This window comes from Channa argus, chromosome 3 (assembly GCF_033026475.1).
Source record: "Channa argus isolate prfri chromosome 3, Channa argus male v1.0, whole genome shotgun sequence".
In the NCBI taxonomy this organism is placed as follows: Eukaryota; Metazoa; Chordata; class Actinopteri; order Anabantiformes; family Channidae; genus Channa; species Channa argus.
In genome coordinates this window covers 30,116,819-30,128,784 of record NC_090199.1, presented here as the reverse complement: position 1 = coordinate 30,128,784, position 11,966 = coordinate 30,116,819, and the positions used below count along the sequence as shown (strand labels likewise).

The window sequence follows — 11,966 nt, the reverse complement described above, 5'->3', positions numbered from 1 at the left end:
CTCACACTGTGATCATTGTTTGTAGGACAGGATAACAGGATGCTGAGGAGTTAATGAACTAAAAAAGATTCCTTAAGCACCATCAACAATCCCTGTTGTTGTTTTTCAGATCAAAAACTCAAATTAAAGGATGAACTAAGAAAGTGAACAGGGATATAACAGAGGACATATGTAGCTGTGAGGATCACTGTACTCTGTTAACTGATTGGTCCATGTGTTTAAACTGGGTCGGGTACAGTGTGGTTTTGAATTCCAGATAAGTGCAGGTAACAGGTCGGGTCCAGATCGAGCTTTGTGGGTGCAGGGCAGCTGCAGGTTTGCAAAATTGGACCCATGTAAAACTCTGCTACTGAGTTTTGTCAAAGGGGCAGATACAGAAGCTCATGTATGTATGTGTGTACTGTATGTACACTAACACAATGATCCCTCACAGAAAGCAACAGGCCTTCAGGCCAAGTATTGTGATTACTTGAAATATTACATTGAAATGAAAATCAAAGGAAAAACAAAGTCCTGTAACTGTTAAACATCTTCTGTAAAGTCATTAAAACTTACATGCAAACCAAAGTTGAATTCCTTGAATAATCTGGGCACTTTAACACTTTTCTACTTGTTGGCACTGAAAGCGCTTTACACTGCTTCTCATTCACCCATTCACACTCACAGTCACACACACACACACCAGCTGATGGTGGAGCTGCTATGCAGCTGGCCAACGCTCACTGGGAGAAACTAAGTTGGGGTTCAGTGTCTTGCTCAAGGACACTTCAACATGTAACTGGAGGAACTAGGAATCAAACCAACAACTGCAGGATTGGTGGACAACCACTCTACCTCCTGCACCACAGTCATCACTCCTTGCTGTTTGATGACGTGGTTAATTTAGTGTTTTCATCCATGCTGTCTCTTAGATCACTGGCTTGCGTCTTTTGCCTTTTTAGCCACCAATAAGCATCTTACTGTGTCCTTGTCCTACAAACAAATTAACAGCAAAACTACCTTAATTCAAAAAGACACTGGAGTCAGGGTTTAGCATGAAAGCTCGGTGTTTAATGAATGAAAGTAGTAAAACTGAAAACCAAAGGAAATCTGTACATCACAACATACTGTAGATAGTTTGCCAAGTTTCCGATACTTCAGAAAAAATTGGTTCTCAGTAAGATGTAATTTACATTGCTCTGTTTACTATATGCCACAAAACTGCGTCACAAAGATAAATAACTAGCTTATAAATGCACTTACAGACAGTGATTTCTGAGGCCCCGTGTGCACAGGTACATTTAGCAGTACCACAAATCCTCCAGCAGAGGTAGACAGGGTCATAAAAATAACTACTGGACCTTCTCTCTAAACCAAAGGAACCTAAAGAAGCACGGTGCTGTTTTTTAGAGCTCTCTTTTATTAAATGCTGTGCAGTCCTGGCTACTCCTAACATGTTAGGACACCACTGGAGCTCTCTCACTGGTGGAAATAGGACTGATATCCTAAATTTAAAATGTGGGTACATTGATCATACGCCTACTCCTAAAAGTAGGACCATCATTGCAGCTTTCTAAAATTAATAGATAGACAGATAATTTAAATAAGTGTAGTTTCATTTTCATTTTGTGGGGATCAGGTGGCTGCAGTTTTACCAATATTACTTTATTTTAGATTTAAAGACCTGCTGCCTGATCTCAGAATTGATGGAAGTAGCAACTTTTATGTGGACTACTGCAATATATATTTTAAAATAAAATTATTACTATAGTTTAGTTGTCGAGTTGTTGTCCTGAAATCTATTCCACCACCACACAGTGAGTTTTAGAGAAAAGGTAAGAAGTGAAAGTGCAACCCAGTTTTGTCCCTAAATTTTAGAGACAGAATTTTCTGATTTTTTACTGTAGTAGCATGTTATTGTCACATGATAGATGTGTTGGGGAGCTGATGTTAAAAGTTGAACATTTACATGACACTGCCACATAAAGAACAGAGCAATTGGTGTCTCACAAAGCTGCTAATGAGGCATTCAAGCAAACAAATGGACACATTTTAACCAAGTGATTTCACTCATCGTTCGATGGGCAGAAAGCAGAGCACAGATCTGAACATTTATGTGACATGTTTCCACTTTGGCTCATCAAAAATGAAACATGCTGCTGCTGTTTGAATAATCTAGAGAGGATTGATTGTGCTGCTGGCAGCCATGTCAGCAGGGCACTGCTGTAGTTTAGATAAGACAAGTATTTCTGTCCCATCATTTTTAACAGTCCCAGTAAGTCTTTGTTTCACTTTCACTGTGACCAGTGCAGATGGGGGGGGGTTGGTGCATAGGGGTATTTAAAGATCTGCAGTGGACACACTCAGAAGTCTTGGACATTGTATCTGCCATCACTAATCCAGTCTTGGACATCAAAGTGTACAAGCCAAACATGGATGGAAACTCAGGTAAGTCAAATTACTCTGTCCATGTTTTAATGGTAAATGGTCTGTGCTTATATAGTGCTTTTCTATCTTATCTAACTAAAAGCTCTTCTCTGCTTCTCATTCACCTGTTCACACAACATAAATGTGATTGTTATTTACTTTAGTTTAGATTTTAAGTGATAAAAGTTTGAGTAAAATGTTTTAACTTACAAAAGAAACCTAAACCAATGCTAAATAACTAATAAAATGTGTTGGGTTTAGTATTAGGATAGAAAATTATGAGATGGTGTTTTCTATGTAACTGTAGCACTTAGAGCAAGAAATGTTTCATTTACAATTTAGTCTATATGTATATTAACATTACACTGCACGTAGTGAAGAGGCAAACAACAAATGACTGAGTTGTTTTGAATGACTTATGGGCAGAAATAAAGGGAAGCATTTTTTTTAATTTGTGGCCAAAAGCAACCTGGTGGCTAAATGGGTTGAGCATCAGTTATCAGATCCAAGCCACTATATACAAACACAAGTTTGTGTTGTCTGGTGTTTCTGGTGATTGACACGGGTGATAACTTATTGACAGACTACATCAGGGGTGAGGCCATTTATACACTTGAATATTGCTTTTAAGAGGGAAAACTTATGTAATAAAATAATTTGTCAATGCTATTTTTTTCGTTTCTGATCCATAACCTTTCAGTCTCTTTGTTTATTATTATTATTGGGAATCTTTCGATCATCATACTGACCTTTCCATTAATTTATTGTAGTTATACTGTTACTCTCACTGAATTTCTGATTGCTGAGTTTCTTAATATGTTTCCAAACCAGTGAGCTATTAGCTTATGAGTCAGCAAACAGCTGCATGAAGGACACCTACTTTTCTATCACATCTAGTACATATATTTATCATCATCATTTCTGTTATTATAGAAGCTTTATTGTATATCAGTGAGCACATTTTACATGTTTGATCTCTGCATGTAACCCACCCTGTGGGGGGAGCAATGGGCAGACTCTGGGGGCTCCCAGGGAGCTAGTGCTAAGTATCTCAACTCAAGTACACACCTGTTGGGGTTTGATCAAAATGATGCTTTACCCACTGAGCCAACAGGCTGCCAAAAATACTTTGGTGCACAGTTTTCAGCAGCACTGCCAGGCCAGGTTGATGTTTGGAGTGAATGGCAAGTCCCATTTTTTTCAAAAAATCTGTTTAACCAGTTGTCTCCTTGTAGAGGACACATCAGATAATAAACTGATAAGAACAGATAATGAACTTATTGTCCTATTTTTCGTGAAAAGAGAGTCTGACAGTTGTGTATTGAAATTGAAAAGGAGTCTGATTATTTTCTATTGTCACTCATTCTTCTTCACAGGATTCCACAAAACATATAGTGAGGAGTTGAGGATTGTGATGGTGGGGAAGACTGGCAGCGGGAAAAGTTCCACTGGAAACACCATCCTGGGACGACAGTGCTTTGAATCAAAGCTCAGTGCTAAGTCTATTACTGTGGACTGTTCTAAGTGCAGAGCTGAGGTGGATGGACAACAGGTGGCTGTCATTGACACCCCAGGCCTGTTTGACACCAGGTTTGACAAAGAAGGAACATCTAAACTTTTAGGCCAGTGCATCTTATACGCTGCTCCTGGACCCCATGTCTTCTTGGTGGTCATCAGACTGGGCAGATTCACTGAAGAAGAAAAGCAAACTGTAAAGAAGATTCAAGAAATCTTTGGCCAGGCTGCAGACAGATACAGCATGGTCCTCTTTACTGGTGGTGACGATCTTGAAGATACCATTGAAAGCTTCCTGACAGGGAGCCCTGAGCTGCAGGAGCTTGTGAGAAGGTGCAATGGTCACTACCATGTCTTCAATAATAAGAACGAGGATCGTTCTCAGGTCATTGATCTGTTTGAGAAGATCAGAAATATAGTTCAGAGTGACGGAGGAAGTCACTACACCAATGAGATGTTCCAAGAGGCAGAGAGGGCAATTGAAGAGGAGAAACAACGCATCCTGAAGGAGAAGGAAGAGGAAATACGCAGACAACAAGAGGAGGTGGAGAGAAAACAGCAGGAAAAATATGATAAAGAGATGCAGAAACTGTATCAGCAATTTCAGGCTGAGAGAGAGAGAGAGAGGAAAGAGAGAGAGGAGGAGAGGAAGATGGTGAGAGAGGAGATGAATGAAGAGAGAAAGAGGGAGAGAGAGGAAAGAGCAGCAGAGAGAGAAATGGAGAGGAGAGACAGGGAGAGGGAGAGGAATCAGATGATGGATCGATTAAGTGCAAAACACAGCAGAGAACTTCAAGCTGAAAAAGAGCTAGTTCAAAACAAGTATGACCAGTTGGCCAGGATGAGAGCTGAAATGAATAATTATAAACCTCCTTGTGTTATCTTGTAATCAATTCTCAGCAGCTATTTGCTGCAGGTTTGTCTCTTTAATGACAAGTCAATGTAAGACACATTTAAACCTTTTTGGATTTTCCACAGTGATGTCTTGCAAATATTATGAATTAAAAGAATGCTGTGCTAATAGTGAACTAAATAATGACAAATTATATTCTTAGGAAACTGTTCTGAAACTGTTAGAAATTGTTCTGGATGAGCTACAGTAGTTATTTTTAAAGCATTACTCAAAGCATTAAGTTCTTCAGTCTATGATCATGTCAATGCTTGTACCAACTTAAACTACAAATAAAGTCATTACATCTTAAACTCTAGTCTGTGTTGTAGTCTGTATTTACTCTCTCTTCATCCCCATTCAATCCCCCTCCATTCTATTTAAGGGTCTAAGGTCAGAGTGTGTCTCATGCACATTGCATGAAGGGCTGCGGTAGTTTTATCCTGGTGTAGCTACTAACCTGACAGCTCAGTGTATGAAGGAAAGATGAGAGTTAAACCTTAAGAATCAGTTCTTTTACTCACCTTGCCCACAAACACCCCTGCTGTGATGAGGTTTCAGAGCCCAGGAACAAGGTCAGAGAGACAGATCTGGGTCCCTTTTCAGTTTAAAGGGAGACGATATACAGTAGGTGGCAAGTATGTAGTCTGCATTCATGCAAATAGAAATCATGTATAATTATGGTATTTAGGGCTAGTTTATATTTTTCCTTGCAAAATCCAACCAAACAGGTGCAAAAAACTATGATGTAAATAACATTGGATGAAAACATTTTACAAAAAGACATTGTGTACAATGTAAACAAATAGAACACAGTGATATATGGTTATAAACTAGGGACTAGAACTTTCCCAGAAACATTTTGTTTCTCAACATCAAAAAATTTGATATTGATGTGAAAGAAGTTCTGGTGCATCCTGTTTCTACTGATTATCCTTGAGATGATTCTACAACTTGATTGGAATTCAGTTGATTGGACATGATTTGGAACAGCATACACCTGTCAGAGGACGCATATGTCAGAGGACAAACCAAGCCATGAAGTCCAAGGACTTGTCTGTAGACCTCTGAGACAGGTTTGTATCGAGGCACCGATCTCAGGAAGGGTACAGAGACATTTCTGCACCATTGAAGGTCCCAATGAGCACAGTGGTTTCCATCATCCATAAATGGGAGAAGTCTGGAACCACCAGGACTCTCTGGGCCGGCTGCTAAACAAAGAGAGAAGGGCCATTCAAGGCATTTTTATAATTTTACATTTCTGAACTAAGCTTTTGCTAAAAGTATTTTTTTTTAGTAAAATCCACATTTCATGTTGTCTCTGTTTTCCTTGTCTGCCTGTGTCTTTAAATCAAATACTACTTTGTTGTTCTGTAGCTCACAAGACAGAAAGCAGAATTAAAACATGTGTGTTATGGGTTCAGCAAATGTTGGATTGGTATAGGAGGCTGCAACATGTAAAGAATAATAAGGTAAATAAATTAGTATCGTTGCTTTGTCTTGTTCACGTGCTTATACAAACCCCACTTGCAGAGAACTTGGGATTCTGTGTACAATGTAAATACAAATAGAATGATTTTAATTATTTCCAGCACATTTGTGGTTGTAAATTGTACATACTGTACACACAGGACCTGTCAGTAAACTTCTCACTGTCTTCTATAGCAGGTATCTGTAACTTTACTGTCATAAATGTAGATACCACATAGCATTTCCTCAGATGTGTCCTGACATGTTCTACCCTCTTTACACCTTTCACCGCTGTAGGACAGTAAACCACACAAACTGTAACAGTTGCAGTATCAACTACACTTTTATAGAATTGCTGCCATTTCTCCTAAATGGTGAAGGGAGGGGTGAGCAGTGTGGTTTTATCAGAACAGCTTCCTACAAAATTTAAGTTTCACTTTCAATTGTGACCCATTTTAATTCCACTTTCTGACGCATACTGGAGGGTGTGGTTTATGCATCAAGCCACAATAAAGACGCTGCAGCAGAACAGTTCACTTCAGTATCTACTTCAGTATCTTTCAGTATCTATCTTTAGTCTAAACATGGAAAGAAACTTCACCAACCCTGTGTCAGCTGGAAACTTCAGTAAGTCATGTTATTGATTTCATGCTTAAAATACTATTATTTTATGTCATATTTTACTGTATTCCCTAGAGTCCAATCCTACAGGATGCATTTTTATAATTTTACATTTCTGAACAAACCTTTTGGTACAAGTATCGTTTACATTTGTAAATTTTATTTGTAAAATCCAGATCTGTTGGTCACTAGGAAATAGTTATTCATTCACCTCCCTCTTGCTGTATGTGTTGGATGATGTATCAGAAACAACCATTAAGCTTGTTGGAGAAGATATTAACGTTAAAGTCTAAGGCTGGACAGGTTTCTACTTTGCTGTTCTACTTTCAATTTGCAGAGGGAAGGGGGGAGGGGGGTTAAAAGAACATGTGTATTTTCCTGTAAAGACTGCAGCTTAATGTAGTTTGATTAAATCTTAGAAAAACAGCCAGAATAATGTGAACTACTTGTGATTACAAGTATTTTAAATAATAATACTTGATTTTCCATGTTGATTACATTTAATCCATTTTACCTAGTTATAATAGCAACTTGTACTCAGTGTACTTTTGAAGAATGTTTAAAAAGATTGTATGTTGTTCAAACTTTGTCTCATATCCATGTTTTGTCTTGAAGTGTTTGCAGTTATTGTCTAACAGCAGACCATCCCACACTGCAGTGACCCAGAGTCACTCCATGCTCACAGGTGTTTATCAAAGTGCTGAAAAGGGAAACGGTTTCCATAAAAGGAGAAAGGGGCTGGGGGCAGTAGCCTGAGGGTGGAGAATGTTCTGCCCAGCAACAGAAAGTTATAAAACTAATGTGTGATGTATGAAGAACTGCATAGGACGGAGAACTGAAACTCTGTCGATGTTCTTCTCTCTTGCAAGATAATAAAACCACATATTGTCATTCTTGCCATGGTGCTACTGTAAAGAGTCTGCAATTACATTGTACATACAGCCTGATAATTTACTTATTCTTCTCCACAGGATCAAATATAGTGAATAATGAAGAGCTGAGGATTGTGATGGTGGGGAAGACTGGAAATGGGAAGAGTGCAACTGGAAACACCATCTTGGGACGACAGTGCTTTGAATCGAAGTTCAGTGCTAAGTCTATGACTGTGGACTGTTCTAAGGGAACAGCTGCGGTGGATGGACAGAAGGTGGCTGTCATTGACACCCCGGGCCTGTTTGATACCAGGTTTGGTATAGACAAAACCACTAAAGATATTAGCCAGTGCATCTCATATGCTGCTCCTGGACCCCATGTCTTCCTGGTGCTCATCAGACTGGGCAGATTCACTGAAGAAGAGAAACAAACTGTGCAAAGGATTCAAGACATCTTTGGACAGGATGCAGACAGATACAGCATGGTCCTCTTTACTGGTGGGGACCTTCTTCAAGGAACCACTATTGAGGAGTTCCTGAATGAAAGCCTAGAGCTTCAAGAACTTGTAGCCAGATGTAATGGCCAGTACCATGTTTTTAATAACCAGGTTAATAATCAACCTCAGGTCACTGAGCTGCTGCAGAAGATCAGAAATATAGTTCAGAGCAACGGAGGAAGTCACTACACCAATGAGATGTTCCAAGAGGCAGAGAGGGCAATCGAAGAGAAGAAACAACACATCCTGAAGATGAAGGAAGAGGAAAAACGCAGAGAACAAGAAGCAATTGAGAGAAAACTTCAAGAAAAATATGAAAAACAGATGAGGAGACTGAATGAACAACTTCAGGCTGAGAGAGAGAGTGAGAGGAAAGAGAGAGAGGAGGAGAGGAAGAGGGAGAGAGAGGAGATGAATGAAGAGAGAAAGAGGGAGAGAGAGGAGATGAATGAAGAGAGAAAGAGGGAGAGAGAGGAGAGAGAAAAAGCGATAGCAGATATGAAGAAGTCAATGCTGGAGCAACATGAGAGACAACTGAGGGAGGAGAAAGACAAATTACAGTCCAGGTATGAGGATGAGGCCAGAACAGAAGCTGAGGAGTCTAATCCATTATACCATCTGATAAATGCTGGTAAATTGATTGTTGCAGGGATTCAATCATTCTGCAAAGCAATTGGAAGTCTGTTCAAAAAATGAGCAGTCTTACATTCTGGTTGTTCAGCCACTGAAACAGATGATTTAATCCATAGAAATATAATCTTTGTTTCCTTCATGATGTAATCGGATGGTGATTTTCTTAGTTTCGAGCTGCTCACCATGGTCTCAGAGGGCTAAGTCACTCTTCATATGGTGGGATTTTGTCATCTAGTGTTCATCATGTTTTTCATTATAGCCAAAGATTAAATTAATTGTGTTTGTACATAAGATGGTTTACATTTTTCATCTATAAAGATCATATGATAAATCCTATTTTAAGAATATCAATATCAATATCAATATCATAAGTGCATCCCGTGTTATTTCTGCGCACTGATAGTTGATTAGAAAAAGTTCTGACAGTGAGTAACTGATTGCTGACATCAGATGGATTCACCTACAGTGGTGAGTTTTAATTACTCAGACCTACTTTATAAAAACTGCATTGAAATTCATATATTGTTGAGTTTTTTGTCATTAATATTCATTTATACCACTAACAACCTGTGTCCACGTGCTAAACTGAAGGAAAAATAAAGTTGTGATACTAACTATGAACCTTTGTCAAAGTCATATTTAATTTTCAATTAGGAATTTAAATGTCACAGGTGAATAATTCGGAGGAACCTGTGATGTTGTAAACACCCTGAACCAGTTCATTTCAAATACTGTATAGTTAAGAAACTTAGAACCTAAAACTATTCAATATTTTTAAAAATTGAAATAATTTTTTCTTTCTAACTGAAAAATGGCAAAATTTTTGCTCCAAGCATTTATACCTTTCATGGCCTCAAACTAAAAAGTCAAACCTGTTAATGAGCATATTGTTCAATTCTACACAGAATTTAATTAGACATTCAGATATTCTTTATCATTTACTGACATTTATACATTTACTGACATTTATACATATTTTTTACTTAATTACATTTATGTATTTAGAACATCTGTATTTGTTGTCAAAGACAACATGTTAGCGGCCTACAAAGTTGCTGTTTAGCTTTATTTGTATAATCTGTTTGTGTGAAGAAAAAAAGACAGTTTTCATCGTACAGACTGTAGCATGATGCAACGTGATCATTTAGCCCAAATAACATAATTGTCATGATTCTCCTGTTCATGCTTTTGTTTTGTTATTTTTACAATTCATGTCTTTCACTATGTTGCTAACTTTATTTTTTCGATCCTGCACTTTCCCCACTACATGCCCTATGTGCCTTTGTCTGTTTTGGTAGCTTCACTCCTGACCACGCCCCTTCTCACCTGTATTTAGTTACCTGTTTACTCTAAGTAACCCTTACTGTCACTGCTTGTCAGATTGTCTGCTAGAGTTTTTTAATTCTCAGGACTATTGGCTGCCTCTTGTTGGCTTCACTCTCCTCATTTGGAGCTGGAACTTAACTAACCTGATTTATTCTGTCTTGGCCTTGACCTTGTCCTTGATTCTGCTCATTGTTTTATCACATCTTCTCAGGATATAACAGGCCTTGTTACTGATTAAGGTTCTGTTTAGTCTGTTGCTACACTTTTTGAAAAAAAACAAACTTCAGAGTCCAAGGCTGTTTGTATGAAGCCAGACAATAAAACCTTTTAATTAATTGACCTCTACCCCCTTGTGTCACTGAACTTGAGTCCAAGGTCTCATGCTTTCATTCAAGAAATCTTTGGCCAGGCTGCAGACAGATACAGCATGGTCCTCTTTACTGGTGGTGACAATCTTGAAGATACCATTGAAAACTTCCTGACAGGGAGCCCTGAGCTGCAGGAGCTTGTGAGAAGGTGCAATGGTCACTACCATGTCTTCAATAATAAGAACAAGGATCGTTCTCAGGTCATTGAGCTGTTTCAGAAGATCAGAAATATAGTTCAGAGGGACGGAGGAAGTCACTACACCAATGAGATGTTCCAAGAGGCAGAGAGGGCAATCGAAGAGGAGAAACAACACATCCTGAAGATGAAGGAAGAGGAAATACGCAGACAACAAGAGGAGGTGGAGAGAAAACTGCAGGAAAAATATGATAAAGAGATGCAGAAACTGTATCAGCAATTTCAGGCTGAGAGAGAGAGAGAGAGGAAAGAGAGAGAGGAGGAGAGGAAGATGGTGAGAGAGGAGATGAATAAAGAGAAAAAGAGGGAGAGAGAGGAAATAGCAGCAGAGAGAGAGAAAGAGAGGAGAGCGAGGGAGAAGGAGAGGAATCAGATGATGGATCAATTAAGTGCAAAACACAGCAGAGAACTTCAAGCTGAAAAAGACCAAGTTCTAAACATTTATGACCAGTTGGCCAGGATGAGAGCTGAAATGAATCATAAATCTCCTTGTGTTATCTTGTAATCAATTCTCAGCAGCTATTTGCTGCAGGTTTGTCTCTTTAATGACAAGTCAATGTAAGACACATTTAAACCTTTTTGGAATTTCCACAGTGATGTCTTGCAAATATTATGAATTAAATGAATGCTGTGCTAATAGTGAACTAAAGAATGACAAATTATATTCTATTAAGGGAACTGTTCTGAAACTGTTAGAAATTGTTCTGGATGAGCTACAGTAGTTATTTTTAATGCATTACTCAAAGCATTAAGTTCTTCAGTCTATGATCATGTCACTGCTTGGACAAATCTGTCTTTGGACCAACTTAAACTACAAATAAAGTCATAACATCTTAAACTCTAGTCTGTGTTGTAGTCTGTATTTACTCTCTCTTTATCCCCATTCAATCCCCCTCCATTCCATTTAAGGGTCTAGGGTCAGAGTGTGTCTCATGCACATTGCATGAAGGGCTGCGGTAGTTTTATCCTGGTGTAGCTACTAACCTGACAGCTCAGTGTATGAAGGAAAGATAACAGTTAAACCTTAAGAATCAGTTCTTTTACTCACCTTGCCCACAAACACCCCTGCTGTGATGAGGTTTCAGAGCCCAGGAACAAGGTCAGAGAGACAGATCTGGGTTTCAGTTTTCAGTTTAAAGGGAGACGATATACAGTAGGTGGCAAGTATGTAGT

At 38.7% G+C, this 11,966-nt stretch overlaps 2 protein-coding genes and 1 pseudogene across 2 annotated transcripts; 2 read left to right on the top strand and 1 right to left on the bottom strand.

Moving 5' to 3' along the window:
• The first annotated feature begins 2,311 nt into the window (after window positions 1-2,311).
• LOC137124107 (GTPase IMAP family member 4-like) lies at window positions 2,312-5,540 on the top strand. The gene is made up of 2 exons (XM_067498783.1): window positions 2,312-2,427; window positions 3,783-5,540. The coding sequence occupies exons 1-2, from the start codon at window positions 2,412-2,414 to the stop codon at window positions 4,808-4,810; spliced, it is 1,044 nt and encodes a 347-aa protein (XP_067354884.1). The 5' UTR covers window positions 2,312-2,411; the 3' UTR covers window positions 4,811-5,540.
• On the bottom strand, window positions 3,534-3,712 carry LOC137124713 (U2 spliceosomal RNA; annotated as a pseudogene).
• A 1,232-nt stretch (window positions 5,541-6,772) lies between the features above and the next one.
• LOC137124105 (GTPase IMAP family member 4-like) lies at window positions 6,773-11,629 on the top strand. The gene is made up of 2 exons (XM_067498781.1): window positions 6,773-6,907; window positions 7,873-11,629. Exons 1-2 carry the CDS (start codon window positions 6,775-6,777, stop codon window positions 8,964-8,966), a joined length of 1,227 nt encoding a protein of 408 aa, XP_067354882.1. The 5' UTR covers window positions 6,773-6,774; the 3' UTR covers window positions 8,967-11,629.
• The last annotated feature ends 337 nt before the right edge of the window (window positions 11,630-11,966 follow it).

Excerpts from the sequence above, each read along its gene's own strand:
- LOC137124105 (XM_067498781.1), top strand. The coding sequence starts at position 6,775 with ATGCATCAAGCCACAATAAAGACGCTGCAGCAGAACAGTTCACTTCAG. Across the intron at positions 6,908-7,872 it reads TGTGTCAGCTGGAAACTTCA|GATCAAATATAGTGAATAAT; the intron begins GTAAGTCATGTT and ends TCTTCTCCACAG.